Source organism: Gavialis gangeticus, unplaced genomic scaffold (genome assembly GCF_001723915.1).
Source record: "Gavialis gangeticus isolate Ggan-Ray unplaced genomic scaffold, GavGan_comp1, whole genome shotgun sequence".
In the NCBI taxonomy this organism is placed as follows: Eukaryota; Metazoa; Chordata; order Crocodylia; family Gavialidae; genus Gavialis; species Gavialis gangeticus.
The window spans coordinates 108,389,964-108,407,577 of NW_017729031.1; the positions used below are offsets into that span (position 1 = coordinate 108,389,964).

Consider the following 17,614-nt stretch of genomic DNA (forward strand, 5'->3'; position numbering starts at 1 on the left):
AAAAAAATTAGATGTATAAAAGTCAGTGGGACCAGATGATCTTCATCTGAGAGTGCTGAAGGAGCTGGCCAGAGTCATTGCGAAAACCCCTGGCTAAACTTCCACAACTGGTGGTGCTCTGGAGAAGTCCCTGAGGACTGGAAGAGGGCCAATGCTGTGCCCATCCACAAGAAGGGCAGGAGGGAGGACCCGGGTAGCTATAAGCCAATCAGCCTAACTTCCATCCTAGGGAAAATCCTAAAAAAGTTCATCAAGGACTCTATCTGTGATAAGCTTGCGAAAGGTAAGATTCTGAATGACAGCCAGCATGGCTTTGTCTCAGGCAGGTCTTGCCTTACCAACCTCATCTCCTATGACCAGGTAACTCGCCACCTGGACACGAGAGAACAGGTTGACGTTGTATACCTTGACTTCCAAAAGGCCTTTGATCTAATATCCCACAATGTCCTGTTGAGCAAATTGGAGGATTGTGGGCTTAACTCCAAGACAGTCAGGTGGGTGAGAAACTGTGCAGGATAGGACCCAGACAGTTGTAGTGAATGAATCCTGGTGAGAAGTGGGCAGTGGTGTCCCTCAGGGGTCCATGTTCGATCCAGTACTTTTCAGCACCTTCAACGATTTGCATGTGGGGTGAAGAGCTCCCTGGCCAAGTTCACGGATGACACCGAGTTATGGGGGAGCGTGGTCACGCTTGAAGATAGCTTACAGATACAGGTGGACCTAGACAGGCTAGCAAGTTGGGTGGATTGGAATCTGATGAAGTTCAGTGTCGAGAAATGTAAAGTGCAACACCTCGGGATGAACAGCCCCCAACACGCTTACATGTTTGGCATCACCAAACTGACTGGCACCAGGAATGAAAGGGACCTGGGGGTAATAATAGACCACAGTATGAATATGAGCCGGCAGTGCGATGCTGTAGCCAGTAGGGCAAATAATACTCTGGCATGCATCAATCGATGCATCTCCAGCAAAACCAAGGAGGGTGATTCTTTTGCTCTACTCAGGACTGGTGAGACTGCAGCTGGAGTACTGCCTCCAGTTCTGGGCATCACACCTTAACAAGGACATGGACAGGCTTGAGAAAGTCCAAAGAAGAACCACCCGTGTGATAAGAGTCTTAAAAGGCAAGCCGTACAAGGAAAGGCTGAGGGATCTGGGACTCTTCAGCCTGAGGAAAAGAAGGCTGAGAGGGGACCCGGTAGCAGCTTACTGCTACACTAGGAGAGTATATCAAGGGCTCAGTGAGAAACTGTTTACTAGGGCACCCAAGGGGAAAACTGGGAGTAATGGCCACAAACTCCTGGAAGACCAATTCAGGCTCAACATTAGGAAGAACTTCGTGGTCAGGGTGTCCAGACTGTGGAATAAGCTCCCTCCAGAGGTGGTGCAATCATCTACCCTGGAAGTCTTCAAGAGGAGACTGGACAGTCACCTTGCTGGGGTCACCTGACCCCCAGTTATCTTTCCTGCTTGGTGCAGGGGGCTGGACCCGATGATCTTCCGAGGTCCCGTCTGGCCTTACAATCTATGAATGTATTGTTGGGACAGAGTCTTCTATTTTGTTCGAGTGAATCCAGCATTAGGAGAGTAATCTCTCTGGCAACATTATTATTGAAAATAACTACTTTTTAAAAAGTTTTGAAGAATTGGAAAGAACATGTGCAAAATATTACTAATTTGTAAACAAGTATTTCTCAGATAAATTGAAGAGGAATTGAGTATGGTTATTAATGCTTTTACAGGTATTAAAATCATATTGCCTTAGATATTTTCATTGCTTTTTTTTTTTTAGTGGAAGCAGAACAAAACGTTAGTGATGGTAGGAACTCCTGCAGTATGTGCATATACTGTTGAAATTTTGCAGAGCTTAATTTTGCTCAGTGCTTTACAGTTTTTAAGACTTTACATTTATTTATCACGCTTTCATTCAATTTTGAAAATAACATACTAAGATGAAAGAAATTTGATTTTCTGAATCAGCAAAGAGTTATACCTTATTCTGTTTAGTAATTACAGGCCAAGGACCTCACAGTTGCAAAGGCTAGCATGAGAAGGAATGTGATTCTGATAAAGGGATAAATTGTTTTTGGTTATGAAACATGAGAATTTGAAAGAATGAACACGCACAGTCCTTGGGTTCTCAATGCCATTAGATTTCACCTGCTGGAGACAGTATTGCTATTTCTCATTTTAGTGTTTTGTTGCATCAGTGTCTCATTACTTAAATGCAATCTTTGGAATGCAGAGAGGTTGTGCGTAGTGCTCTTGCCTATCATGAAGGCTGAACCTCCCTCCCTATCCCTTCAGTATTTGAAGGTCATTCTTGGGCATTTTGGAGATGGAGGAAACTGCAGCTCATCAGCTATACTTTCAAAAGCAAACTCAAGCTGTAATTGGAAAATATTGAAGGGAATACAAAGTTATAGAAATGCAGTACTCTAACCCTACTTCAGAGTTTTTAAAAATTTAATCTTTTTGATCTTTTGAAAGGTCAGATTGCTGGCAACTTTTTAATTTTGTGGAGGTTAGGTCAGATTCATTTTCCAAGGAGACAGCTAAGAAACTTTTTCAAGTTATATTACCATCGAGAACAAAAGCATGTGGCTGGAGGATATGTATTGCAATAGAATGTATAACCATTTTGAAACCTTACTTTTAAAAACATTTATTTTTGTCACCCGTTCTTGAGCACTTGTATCAGATACCATCCACATTAAATAGTCAAAGACTATGGCTGTTCCTTTGGGATCCTTAAGGGATTAACAGAGGCCAGTTTCTCTGAACAAATACTGGAAACAGTTAACATAGGATAAGACCCTTCATAGATAGCATAGTTCCTGGAAGGCCTGGTTGAAACTTGGTTTGCAGAGCTTCACTTTTTTGCTGCTTGTAACATTTCTGCCAAAGGTGTTCAATAAGTATTCCCCTGGGTGGATCTAGAATTTTGAAAAGGGGAGTGTAGATGGTGAGGTGCATCATCACATATATAAAGTGTCCACATGAGTACGGACATTTGGTTTCCTGGGGACAACTAGGAGCAGGACACCTTGTGCTGCCACTACTTGTCCCCAGGGAATGCCTGTGCCATGCGGTCAGTTAACCTGGGTTAGGTGGGGGAGCCTGGCGTCATGGGGGCTTCCTGGGGCTGCAGCAATGGCAATTCTGCCACTTGGAGTCTGGCCAGCAGCTGGAGTGTGGCTCTGGTTGAGTAGCACGCATTACCCCTGTATGCATCACTCCCCCCTTTGTTTTTGGCATGGGTTTTTTTGATTCATGGATATCCAGGGGTCAAAAAAATCCCCCACACTGCTCCCTTGCAGCGCAAAGAACAGCTGAATGTGCAGTATGTGGTGCCCCAAATGTGTCTGCAGTGCCACATACCTCATGGCTGCGCTCATCAAAATGCAGCCCATGTCTTTTTTCTCTTGTGAAAAAGAAAATAGAAGCTTTACTACTCTGCTAGGGGCCTCAGGCTGTATTATTCTGTTTAAGATTGAAGCGAAAACAAATATAACTTCAATCAAATGAGTTAAAAACAGTCTGCTGTGAAATGGGAGCTCTGTAACCAGGAGCAGCTAACAGACAGACATTAGAATTACAGAGCAAAAGGTAGTTTGATTGGTGGAACATCAAGACCACTAAAAAGAAGAGAGGGTCATTAGCATCTGTGGAATGAAGGGTTTAGAAGAGATCAGATCGATTAGGTCAGTTGACTCCATTAAGTTGACCACTAAGTCAGTTTACCATTAAGTCAGTTGACTTCCTCAGCACTACTGACTAGAAGTGCTGCAGCCACTGCCAGGTGGTAGTTTTTAGACTTTTTGGGTGGAGCAGGAATCAAACGGGGGGTGCCTTTGGCAGTCTTTGCACCAATGCACATCCCACCCCAATCCACCCTGTGTATTCCTGTACTGTAGGAAAAACAGAGTTTATGTTGCATAATGATTAAATAATATCCACTCCAGCAGCAACTAAAGATGATGATAAACAACAGCTACCAAAGAAAATTAGCTGTTATATTGAAAATTAACAATAGCTGTTGTTTATCATCATCCTTAGCTGCTGTTGGAGTGAATATTCTCGAAACCAGGTGAGACCTGAGAGAGGGTATAGTAGCACCCAAAATCTTCGTGTCCCTCCCAAGTACTCTTGGTCTAATAAATAATATCACTCATAAAGATCCTTGCCTCCTGCAAAAAGCCTTAAAAGGCTTGATAAAGCCTAGAGTGCTAGAAGAAAACTCATGTTCTGCCAATATTTCAAAAGGGTCAAGTGGATGAATCGGGTATCAGCCTATAGTTTTCTCTTTGGAAATGCTGGTTGACCAGAACTGGAAGTGTTTTGTGGAAAAGGTCTGGTTTAATAAACTTTTTATTCAAAATCTGGAATTGGCTGTCCCTGTTCAATATTATCCAAATGAAAAAAAATCTATTTTTGGTTTGAATTAATTTAAGAAGATGTATATTAAATGAAATACAAGAAAGCTTTTGATTGGCTGACACCAAATTGTTCTTTGTTGATTTGTGAAAATGTCCCAGCTCTTCACTCTGACCTGATTTCAAAATTGTAAATGTTCTTGCAGTGGGAACATCGTTGCTTCCGCTGCTCTCAGTGGAACTAGTGGTAGATGGTTTTTCTCTATCTTCAGTGTGGACATGATTGATCTGTGCAACTACTTCCAACAGTAGAGCTGGTTCTGTTGGTTTATTTATTTGATTTTTATATGACATCCTTCACAACCAGGGCTTAGGGCAGCTTACAGTAAGAAAACAGGATAATGTATAAACCAGGAGAATGACAGAACAAAACAATATAAAAAAGGAACTAGAATATCAGCATAAGACAGAGCCCCTGCCCAGGGCCCTTGGGCTCCCACATACTTGGTGCCTATGGCCCAGACCATTTAGGGCTTTTTAGGTCAAAGCCAGCAATTTGAATTGCACCCAGAAAGCCATTGGGAGTCAATGCAGACTCTGAAGCACTGGAATTGTGCTCTTGGCAGTGCACCTCTGTCAGAAGGCGGGCTGCCACATTCTGCTTCATCTATAGCTTCCAGACAGTCTTCAAGGGCAGTAGACTGCATTGCAGCAGTCTAGTCTCGATGTTATGAAGGCACAGATGATGATGGCTAGATCCAAATCTGAAAGAGTTGCAGCCTTCTTACCAGATGAAGTTGGTGAAAGGCTCTCCTAGCCACACCTACCAGTTGAATATCCAGGTGCAACAAAGGATCCAGGAGCCTCCCCAGGCTGTGAACCTGACAAGAGGAGGCTGAATCCCAGCACTAATAGGTGTCCCAGTTCCTCCTAAGTCAAGTGATCTGCTCATGACCACAACCTCTGTCATATCTGGATTCAGTTTGTTGGTTCACCTAATCCAGTCCCCAGCTGCAGCCAGGCACTGGGAAAGGCCTGAGACTGCAAGGTCATGGTCAGATGAGAAAGGGAGGTGGAGCTGGGTGTCATCAGCGGACTCATGGCACCTCACTCTGAAGCTCCACACAGTCTAGCCTCATATTCACATTGGAGAGGAGGGGTAACAGGTGAAATAGCACAATTCTGCTGTTGCAAAGAACTTAAAAAGACCCAAACAGATCAGAATGTTTTTAACACTATGGATTCCTATTTGAAAACTCTGCGTTTATCTTGTAAAATCACGTTTGTATCCCTAACGGTCTGGCAGCCCACAGGACCCTTGAAAGGATCTCAAGTCATCCCAGGGTGCCTTGGCACTCTGGTTCAGAATTGCTGCTCTAGGACATCCCTGCCATTATCAGAAATTTACCTTTTTCCTCAGTAACATAATGATGTGTGGTGAGTGGGACACACAATCCAGGTGCTGCCTGAGAAGAGAGGGGAGTGCTGGAATGGAGCTAGGGGGTGCCTCAGCTTCCCGTTCCTGTCCTCCCTTTACACACTGCACCTTTCTTGTAGCAGCTCCAGTAGCAGAGAGGGCAGAGAATTGGTAGAGGAGCAGCAACTGGTAGTATGCTTTGGCTGGGGGATGTCTCGCCCTGTTTTTTGCTGCCAAAAAGTGGCACTTTTATTTCATTCAACATTTGTGTGTTGCCTTTGCTGCTGCTACTCTGTCCTCCCTACTGTCAGAATTGGAGCTGGAGCAAGGAAGGTGTAGGGTGCAGGGGACACGTAGTACTGTTCAGGGTGCAGTACTGGCCAGTTATGCCTCGGCTTTTGGTAGATGGAGGAAGCAGCATAGCTGCTCCCTCCTTTTCCAAAATGGTTGCTGTTGATTAATTGTGAGGCGTGTCTGTTCAGCAGCAAGCCTGGGAATTGATCCAAAGTGCAGGTAGTTTTTGCTGAAATTTAAGTACTGTCAACAGCTTTACCCAAATTTTCAGTTGTGTAGAATTATTGAAATTGCATGCATCTTAAGTCAGAGATGGGCAAACTATAGCCTGCTAAGGGATTTTGTCCAGTCTGTGGCAGGTCCCTTGGCCCCACCGGGCCTAGGCATGGGGGGCAGCCCAGGCTGCAGTGAATGCAGCCAGTCCTGCAGCCCCTAGGTGTGCAGCAGGGCTGGGGTGTTGTGGCAGCCAGACTCGCTTCCCACTAGCCCCAGCAGCGGTGGCTCCTTCTGGCTGCCATCATAACCAGACCGGGCCCCACTGCCCAGGCACCCTGGCCTGTCCACCCACACCCACCACTGGGGGCGGGACCTGCACAGGCAGGGTGTGCGGCGAGGCAAATGGGATGGGGCTGTAGGCAGGCAGGGAGCAGTGTCCGGGAGCAGGATGGGCATGACTGAGATTAGAGTGGGATCATGGGACATTGACTACACAGGGCCCAGAGCAGAGCCACAATCCATTGCCCATGAGTCCCTGCCAGGGGTGCTGGTTCCTTGAGCAGGGGTATGCAGGGAGCGGATCATGGCCCTGCACTGTCACCACCCCAAGATCCTGGCCCCAACCTCAACCATCTGCTCTGGGACACAGATCCCCACTTGCCCGTGGCTCTATCCCATCATCTGGCTACACGCCCTCCCCTTGTAGGTCCTGGTCAGTCTTCAACGCGCCAGCCCCGCAGTGTCTTGGTCCCATGATCCCAGCCCCACCTGCCTATCCTGCTCCCAGATGCCTCTCCCCACCCACCCACAGACCCATCCCACCTGCAGGGGAGCAGAGTCACTTAAGGAGTTTTAGTGAGCTGCTGGAAGGGAGGAGCGTGCAATCTGGCCCATGGCAGCTCACCAGAATTCCCTAAGTGGCCCTCAGGTCCAAATAGTTGCCCACCCTTAGTCCAAATTCTTCCTTGTGGAGCCAGTGAATTCAGAACTTTACTCATTGGCTTGTTACTGATGGATGCTATGGAATACACATGGTTATACTTATTTCCACACTTCCCGTTAATGCCAATCAAAGAGACTGATGCCATGGCAGAAGCTGTTAACATTTGAATTACTTGCCAGTGATGCCAATTAGCTTCACTACTCTGTGACTGTGTTATTTCTAATTAAAAGCCATTGCTGCTGCTTCCAAGAAGATTGGAAAATGTCCCCTGAATGTACTGTTCATTGGGGGAGGAGGGGTGGACACACGGACAACGGACCTTTTACCTAAGCATAACAGCTTGAGAGAACCAGTTCCAGGAAGGATGGTGAAAAAGAAAAGCAGGAGGCAGATAGACAATATTCCCCAGCATTTCCCCAGGGTTTTTGTGTGTCAGTCTGTGGAAGGATGAGACTAGAAGCAGCATTTTGGCTATGCTATAGTTTGGAATAGCCTGTGAATTTATCTTGTATTCTGTTTCTGGTGCCAGCTACCCAATTGGTGTGTTTATCTCATCCTAGTCTGATTCCTGTGTTTGGACTCAGGGTAGGAGTACAAATGTTATAATAGTCAGGGCTGTAAATCTCCTCAAAGTGGATTCTTTATTAGAAGAATGATTGATCTGATTCTTAATTTAAACAGCTGTACACGATAATTAAGCAAATAATGTTCATGCATCTGTTGAAGATTTTTCTTTTCTTGCCAGAACACAAATTTAGAAAGATCTTTTTTCAGTCAAATTCTTTAAACCTTTTTAGTGCTGGATAAGAAGGATTTCAGAGTCCAAGACCATTGGTCTTTTCTCCGCAGCAGTGATACTTCAAGCATTCTATAGCATTCCCTATCCATTAGGGCTGTGCGAGGCTTCAGACAGAGCTTCGGATCCAGAGAAGCTTTGGATGCTTTGGGGGTCGAAGCAGCACGTCTGGGTCGAAGCGCTGCCTCATTTCGGCTTCCCAAAGCGGTTCGGAGCTTCTGAAGAGCTTCGGAGCCGCCTCGGGGATCCGGCTGTAGGGTATAATGGGGAAACAATCAAATATATATAACTTTGTTGTTTTTTGTCCAATTTGGATTAAATTTTCAGGGGTGGTAGATTCTGCAGAGAGGATGAAGCCTGCCACGTTTCAAGAAGATTGGTGCAGGGGTTTGGGGGGAATGGCACCCCAAATTCCTGAAAGCAAAACTCCTGTCTCGTCTATGTGTTAAACCACAGGGGGGTTAAAACTGCAGGGCTGGTAGCTCTTACTGAGGCCACAAAGCGTGCCATGTTTCAAGAAGATCAGTGCAGGGGTTTGGGGGCAACTGCCCCTCAAGCTGTGGACAAACAAAACTGGTGCCATGGGTGCTTGTGACACTGACTGTGTCTGTCTTGGGGAGGGGAGACACTACTGCAGGCCTGGCTGCTAAGTTACTGTGTTACCAACCAATTAATCAATCATGATTCACTCAGGGACCAGCTTAGTACACAGGACCTAGCTGCTTCACAATGACTTAACGACCATCAATTAGCACCTACAAAACCAGGCTAAGGAGAGGAAAGAATCAATACAAACAATCAACTGCCCCAAGAGGGACACAGTCTTGGCACGAGTCTTGCCTGTCAGCAGCTAGGGGTGCAGGGCCCCAGAACCCCCCTGCACCGATCTCCTCCATAGCTGACAGGCATCACACCAGGGGCCACCATCCCTGCAGCTGTCACCACGCTGCTCCTTAACATGCAATGTCACCCATTGCACGAATTTTGCTTGTCCAGAGCTTGAGGTGCAGTTCCCACCAAACCCCTGCACCGATCTCCTTGAAACTTGGCAGGCTTTGCGGCCTCAGCAAGAGCTACCACTCCTGCAGTTTTGAACATCCTCCCCACCCCCCTGTGGTGTGACAGCTGTGACATGAATTTGGCTTTCAGGAATTTGGGGTACATTTCCCTCCAAACCCTCTGCACTGATATTCTTGAAACTTGGCAGGTTTCATGGTCTCAGCAGAGGCTACCATCCCTGCAACTTTCATCCAAATTGCACAAGAAACAACAAAGTTATAGATATTTCATTGATTTTCCCCATTATACCCTGTTCTGGAGTGACTTCCTTGCAAGACAATAGCAATCATGTTCCAAATTGAATTGTGGTACTCTAGATCTCTTCTAAAGGGGGCCATTTTGTTTCAAGTCTGAAACATGAGACTGGCTTGAGGTGGCCTGACTTGGAAACATTACAAAACGTTCTGCGTTTCTTCATTGACTGGGTTGGAGCAGATGGTCTACTGTACCTGCAAAGGACTCTAATAATGGGCTGCAACCTGTTGAGATGTTTTCCTTTCTCTGAGCACCCGCTTAAAATTTTGGGTGTTTTGACATGTACTCTGGAGTTTGGGTGGAGGAGGGGGGCACTTTAATTAGAGTGTCTCTGAGAGATGCTTTAATTAAAGTGTCACAGTGTCTCATGTATCAGCACCCCATGCTTCAAATGGTGGCAGGGGCACTTGAACTACAGTTTGTCCAGTGAGCTTTAGTTAAAGCACACCTGCCACCATTTTGAAGTACAGGGACACTGATACACAAGACACAGGCTGGCTGGAGCACACTAATTGGCACGCTCTGACAGACTCTATTTAATTGAATCTGCTCTGACCCACTGTAATTACAACCTCCCACCATGTCTACAGGCACCTTTTGATGTTGAGAGTGGCTAAGTGCAAAATTGTTGCATGTTTCCTACTTTTCTTTCCTCTAGCATAAGCAACCATTTCTCAGGCTACAAGAATGGGTTGTGTCCAAGTCAACTGCTTCTGATCTGAAATACCTGTTGTGGTATGCTTCTGTTCCATTAAAGATGAGATTGGTCACTGCAGGGTGAGGACCAGTTTACTGATTTACCAGAGACAAAGATTTATTTTTTCCTTCTGTTAAATTCCCCTTATGTTATTCCAGTGTTTATTGCAATATGGTCTCAGCATGTCAAAACCAGTAGTATCTTTAGAGCATTCTAATAGAATTATTTGTATTGCAGTAATGTTCAACTAGGATTGCTGGAGTTGATAAATTGGCTGTAAACACTGTCTCTAGTGAGAAATTTGACCCACAAGACATCAGGCCAGATGTTCAGAAGGTCTGAGTTAGAGAAATGAAAGCACAGTATGTGGTTTTTTGCCTGTAAAGGATAGCCTTTCGAAGGGCATCAGGTCATAAAATGGCTTAATAGTGGCTCCTATACAACCTTGGCAATAATCTCTCATTTTGGATACTACAACTTGAATGAATTTGACCTAGCTTGTAGAGATTTCAGAGCAAAAATACATAGTTGGAGTTTAAAGAAAATGTACAGTGCTACTGTATTTGTTCATTACAATGGGAAAATGGATAACTCTGTAACTAAGGACAGGAGGTTGAGATGTGTGTTATCTGTTCCTGGCTCTACATCTGACTAGCTGCATGGCCATGGGCAGAGATGTTTAATTGTCATGAGCATACAGTGGTGTGTGAAACATCAGAAGAATGGTTCTGTTGCATGTACAAAGAACAGGAGAAGAGCGTTAATTCAAGAACAAGAATATGTTTCTCCTTTGAGATAAGTTACCATTCTTTTACATCTGTACGCTTTGTTTGTTAAATACTACATGTAAAACATGAAAGGTAGAATTTATGGTTTGCTAGAGTTCTTGCTGTTTTGTACTACCTTGAGAGACTTGGCCCACTTACTAGCCCTGCTGTATGGGCCAATGATTGCTGCTATTGCTGAGGGAAACGTGAGAATTGCCATGCTGCCTCAGACGTATGACCTATCTAATTCAGCCAGGATATGATGATCTGTAGGAAGATGCGAGTGTCCAATCTCTGATTTAACCTTTATAATTATACTGGCCAGTTGCCTGTCAAGAATGATGAGGGAGTGAGGATGGAGGACAGCCACCCAGTGCCCCACACTGCCGCTGCTCTGCCTCTGGCCCTGTGGGTGCGCCCCCCCGCACCTTGCCCACCTGCTCTGGCCCCTCAGTCCCCACAGTCATGGGGGGTGAGGAGGTGGGCGCAGACAGAGCCCCACGTCTGGCCCTGCCACCGCTTCTCGTCCAGCCCCATTCCCCCACTTCTCCCTCCTCCCCCCACCCCCACCGTGTTGGGTCCAGGCCCATTGCTCCCCCTGTCCTTCCCTCTCTGCCTCCAAGGAGCGGGGCTGGGGAAGTGGGGTGAGGCCAGAGCTACTGGCCTCGCACCCCAACTCTGGTCCTACTTGGGGACGGCAGGGATGGTGCCACCATGATAGTGAGGAGCGAGGGGCTGGAGCGGAGGGACGAAGCCAGCAGTGCTGGCCTCTTTCCCCCACTGCGGCCCTGCTCCTTGACGCTGCCATGACAGTGGGGACTGAGGGGTGGCAGTACCCCCCACCTCTCAAATTCTACCCCCCACTCTGGTCCCTCAGTCCCCTCTGTCATGGTAGCACTGTCCCTGCTGTCCCCCTCTGTGTCTGGCCCCAACCCTGCTTTTTGTCCGGCCCTGTTCCCCTTCCACCTTCCCTCCCCACCCCCCGCCATGTTGGGTCCAGGCCCCCCATCTTCCATCCCCCTCTGTCTCCAAGGAGCAGGGCCAGGGATGGGGGCAAGGCCAGCACCACTGGCCTCTCCCCTCTGCTGCAGCTGCTCCATCACTGCTGCCTTCAGGGAGCCGTCACATCCTGTCCTGAACGCTGTTGGAGCACTCTGGTTGTTTCAGACAGCCCGTCAAAGTGCAAATAAAGCATGACAGACAGACAGACAGACAGACTAAGGCTTTTATAATATTAGAACTAGCTAATTGCCCATCAAGAATGACAGGGGGAGGGGGAGCGGGTGGGGACAGAGGCGGGAGGATGGGAGGAGTGGGCTCAGGGCTGACTTGGGAGGGGTGGGGGAGAAGTGAGCCCGAGCCCAACATGGGGGAGGAGCCCACTCCTCCCATCCCCCTGCTGCTACCACGTTGGGCTGGGCCCACTGCTTCCCCCCCACACCATCCCCCCTTCACCACCGTGATGAGCCAGCTTCTGTTGGGCCTGCTCCTCCCTGCCCCCCCATCAGGGCCAGGCCTACTCCTCCCCTTCCCCCACCGCCGCTACGTTGGCCCAGGTCCACTCAGTTTTCCCCACACACACACACACTGCTGCTGTGTCAGCCCTGCAGGCAGCAATGATGGAACAGGGGACAGATGGACCAAGGCCAGCACTGGTAGACTTGCCCCCCACCTGCTGCATCCCAACCCCATGCCACCGCTGCCACCTCCACCGTCCCTTGTGTCCCTGCCATCAAGGTGGTGCTCTGCTGCACCCCCCCTCCATCCCAACTGTATTCACACTCTGGTTATTTCAGTCAGCCAATCAGTGTGAATAAAGCATTATGCATGGACAGCCAGACAGATTAAGGCTTTTCTAATATTAGAATATTGTCTCAATGACATCCCATGGGACTGAGCTAAACCAGTGGTGTTCAACCTTTTTGGCCCTGAGGGCCAGAAGAATGGTGCAGGGCCCCTGTGTGGGTTGGATCAAGCCCTGTGGCCTGGCATCACCCCCTCCCACCTCCTGCATGCCAGGATTGGGTCCTGGGGCCTGTGACCAGTTGGGTCCCTTCTGCTGGGATTGGGTGTTGGGGACCCAGAGCCACCCTCTCCTTGCCCCTACGTGCCAGGATTGGGTCCTGGAACCCTGGCACTGCTCCCTCCAGGCCCCCCTGGGATTGGGTCCTGGGGCCTGGACACTGGGATTGGGTGCCAGATCTGGCATGAAGGGCTTGTGGCTCCCTGTGAGTCTAGAGATTTGGCAGCAGGGGAGTGGTGCCACTGCTTTCCTGTTGCCAAATTTCCATACCTTTGGGGAACCACATGGGCCAGATGATACAACACCATGGGCCAGAGGTTGAGCACCCTTGAGCTAAATCAAGGGTGGGCAAAATACAGCCCATGGGCTGAATCCGGCTACCCAACAGACTGAATCCAGCCCACATGCAGGCACCCACCAATTAATTATTATATCCAGCCTGGCCAGTGGCTGCCCCTGCTGTGCTCTGCATGGGGGCAAGTTCTGCCTACTTCCAGCCTCTCCTGCCAGAGGGCCTCATCCCTGGCCAGCGGGCACAGCTTCCAGGTAGTGCTGCTGCTACTGCTGCGGCCACCCAGGGAACTGCTGGGCTCCTCCAGCAGCTCCTCCTGTCCCTGCTGCAGTGCTCCAGGCAGCAGGTAGGGAGGGGAAGCTGCAGCATGGGGAAAAGGGAACGGCAGGCTCTGCCTGCAGCTCACTTTGGTCCTGCTTGTGCATAGCTGAGTGGGGAGGAGCTCGGCTGCTCACAAAACCCCAGTAGCCAGATTCAGGACAGGCAGGTGGGGCAGGAGCTGCATCAGCAGCTAATGTGGGCTCAGCTGCAACCCCACTGGGCAAGTGTGGGACAGAGGCCAAGAGAGCTGGCAGTTGCAGGCTTAGCTCCCTCCCTCCTTCCCATGTGTGACTGGTGCTCCCTAAAATTCATTAAGTGGCCCTCTAACTGAGATAGTTGCCCACCCCTGAGTTAGATGGTTAAATTTAAGAATTATATGAAAAGGTGTGTCATGCTATTGATTTTTGAATTTCACATCTGTCAATCCATTGAAAGACTCCTTCCTTCTACTTCTGTGCATTGAAATACAGTGCACAGAAACTCCGTATATGCTTCCTTTAGATCATGCAGCATTTTATAGCCTTGCTAAATGAAATAATCCCAGTTCTTCAGTCTTGCTACTTAGAAGTTTTTCTAGGCACTTAATCATTTTTATCTCCTCCAAATCTATTCTAATTCTGTAATATCCTTTGAAATGGGATGGCCAGCCCTGAAGAAGGCATTCTAGATGAGATTGCAGCAACTGTTTATATGGCATAATGTTTTCCATATTGTTCTCCTTCCCTTCCTTTGCTTTTTTTCCCCACAGCTGCATGTTGAGCTAAAATCTTTACTGAGATATCCAAAATTGTACCCGGGTCCCTTTATTAAGTGTGTACAGTTAATTTAGAAAGCTGTCAGGTATACTACGACAAACTTATGAGGTCTACCACATGTGCAGAGTTTAGGATGGTCCCCTTGAAATATGTCCTGGAGCAGAGCTGTCCAACTGACAGCCTCTGGGCCACATAGAGCACTTGAAGGGTTAATCTGTGGTCCTCTGGCTTTTGTTCCAGGCACCACTGCTGTGAGGGTCTTTGGGCTCTCCCTCCCTGCTCCAGCTTCCACTTCCTGGGGGCAGGGTGGAGTAGTACAGCTTGTGAGGCTTAGAGAACTTGTGACTAGTGAGTTTGGGAGGACCAAGGGATCCCACAGGTAGGGGGAGGGGTACGTGGCCTGTGGTCCCTAGCCATTTGGAAGTTGGACAGCCTTGTCTTAGAGGTTGCATTGTACTCCTGATGAGAAGCACTAGCACTGTAGTGGGAGAAGTGTGAATCCATTCTGAACATGCAATTGTTTTTTCTTGCACACCAAAAAAATTGTTTCTATGTCTGTAAGGCTGGTGCTGTTCTGAAGGTGCACCAGCATTTTCCCTCCAGTGTGCATTGTTTTGCAGTGATCAACTTTGAATGTTTTTGATTATTTTACCAGTGTTGGCAACCTAAGACAACTTTTTTTACTAGCATTCTGAAAATGTTTTACTGGCAGACAAACTTTTTTACTGCCCTGTTTTACATAATATAAATCTAACCCTTCTGCCAGACCGTGGACAAGAGCCGAGTTCACATTTAGGGGTTCAATGCCAACCAGAATACAATGTTATGGACAGCCAAACAAGTTTGCACATTATCAGTAAAAACAAACAAACAAACAAAAAAAAAAGTAATAATAATTCTTGTGTTGGCACCATTGCTTGACTGCAGCAATGATTTTACATCTTGCTTCCCCCACCCCTGGGATCCTCTATTCAGCCACACACACTGATGCTGTCACTGCACCTCATGCCATGCTCTCCCCCTGTGTTGCCCCCGCTGGTCCCACCCCCTCTTCAGGCACAGAACCCCAAAGAAAAACTGTTGTCTGCAAGGTGAACAGTATTACAGGCAGATGGGTTGCAGCAGTAGCACATGGCTGGGGATGGGACAGGGAACTATGAAGATTACCATTAAGTTAACCATAAAGCCCTGACAAGAGGTCCCTTTGGGTGCTGCACTTCTGCTCAGACACCAGGTGGAACTGCTGTGCTCTGCCTACCCTTCCATACTGAGTCCAGCTCCTTTCTGGTGACTGAGCTTCAGTCAAGCTCTGGTGGCTTAATTTTTTTTATGGGTGGCTCAGGTTTTCGACAGATTGTACAGACGGGCATTTTTAGCATTGGTTTTTATGGCCTGTCCATGGACAGTTGTCATCCCCGCGTTGTACTCATTCATCAAGTGTTTAAGTTCCTCACAGCCATCTATGGCTTTCATTAAACAGAGTAACTTTCTTCCATAGATTTTGCTACCCTTTGGCCCTGAGTCCCAGATTGCTGAATTTATTTATTAAAAGTATCAAGCTTAGTACATAATGTTGAGGCATCCACATTTCTTTTCATCCCATCCCATGATTAAAATTGTCAAAACTATTTTCCTGGTCTTTCTGTTTCCTGTTTTATGCAGTTTTTCATTCAGGACAAAACTTTGCTTCTTACCCTGTTACTTCATTTCTTTACTAATTTTTTTGTGAATGACCTTGTTCAAATATTTGAAAGTCTAAATTATGTTGACACATTCTCCTTTCTCCACTGCTTTATTGTCAAATTCAAAGAATTCTAGCTGATTAGTGAGGCATGATTTTTTTTTTCTTTGTAAAAACCATGCTTTCTAGACCCTAAAATGACCAGAGGCCTAGAAAAACTCTTGTATGAAAGGAGGAAAATAACTAGAATCCTTAAAGGAGATGAATGAGATGGCATAATAAAGAGGTATATAACACTTGAGAGTATGTGCAAGTTGGCACCACCTTGAGACGGGTACCTGGTCTGTATTTGTTACCTCTGGCACCAGAAGTAACGAGTAATAGCTATATATGTCACAGCTATATGACTGTCTTAAGAACAACGGGAAAGTGGGCTACTTTGGTAATAAGGACTTAGTTAACACACACAAGGAGTAATAAGTATATTCTTGCACCAAACTACTTAAAATGGGAACATACTTGTATCTCTGTGTCTCTATTTTCCCATGGTTAAGTGTGGATGATGTTGCCTTCCTTTGTAAAGTGCTTTGAGATGCACTGAGGAAAGGTGTTTCAGAAGAGCTATACAGTAATATGGGGTTCTTTTTCATGCATTTTGTGCACTCCAAAGCTGTGTGACTGAATACATGTGGAAATTTGCTTCTTTACAGGTAAATCGGTTTAACAAAGTGGAGGACAGAGCAATTTTTGTCACTGATCGACACCTTTATAAGATGGACCCCATAAAGCAGTACAAGGTGATGAAGACCATCCCACTCTACAATGTAAGTAATGAGGATTGGAACCTGAGGGCTTGGGACTTTTTATCATAGACTCTAATGCAAACTCCCTCTGAACTGGAGTAAGGTACTAAACACGTGACTCAGGTAAGGTAATAAACACATGGCACAATTTCTCCACCTACTAAGTGAAGATGACACTTGCAGTGAGTTGTGTTTAACCTCCTGAGAGTTGAGCAATGCCATTTCCTTGCAAGGCGGTTGTTTGTTCTAATTCCACCATAAAGGTGAGGAGCAAAACTGCTCGTTATTAGGCCTGTGTGAAGTGGCTAGTATTTGCTTCAGATTTGGATTCATCTGATTCGGGGGGCAGTGATTCGAGTCAGTGATTCAAATCACTGTCCTGATTTGATTCAGTCAAATCTGATTCAGAGATTCAGCAGCAGCTGAATCACCGAATCAGCCAGGCCAGGCCCATCCCCCGACCGTCTCCCAGCTCAGCAGTGGTTGCCCTGCCTGCCCCAGCTCCCAGTGCTTGCAAGGGGAGAAGCCCCAGCTCAGCAGGTGCTGCTGGGCAGGGGGTGATCCCTGCTGCCCCATGCTGCATGGGGGCCTCTGCACGAGCCCCTGAACCCCCCACCACCACCACCACCACTCCCCCAGGCCTGAGAAGAAGCTCTCAGAGAGAGATGCCAGAGCCATGCTTGCCACCCTTAGAGCCATTAGCATGAAGGAAATGGGTCAAAATTTAGTCACTGATGTGTTCTCCCCGTGTTTCACTCCCAGAGCTGTCTCCTGGGCAAACTCCACCACTAACAGAAACCTGAGCATCCACAGCAAATGTTTTACCTGCAGAGGGCAGGGAAAGAGATGCCCCTGTCACTGAGGAGGCAGGGGGCTGTTTGAGGGATGACATATTACCTTATTTTCCTATTTAAAA

At 47.2% G+C, this 17,614-nt stretch overlaps 1 protein-coding gene across 1 annotated transcript in view; it reads left to right on the plus strand.

Annotated features, from left to right (window-relative positions):
• MYO1D (myosin ID) overlaps window positions 1-17,614 on the plus strand; it is a 298,270-nt gene that overhangs the window by 172,153 nt on the left and 108,503 nt on the right. Inside the window, exon 20 of the mRNA XM_019523544.1 lies at window positions 16,606-16,719. Coding sequence (XP_019379089.1) covers window positions 16,606-16,719 — 114 coding nt within the window. The remainder of the gene's footprint in view (window positions 1-16,605; window positions 16,720-17,614) is intronic.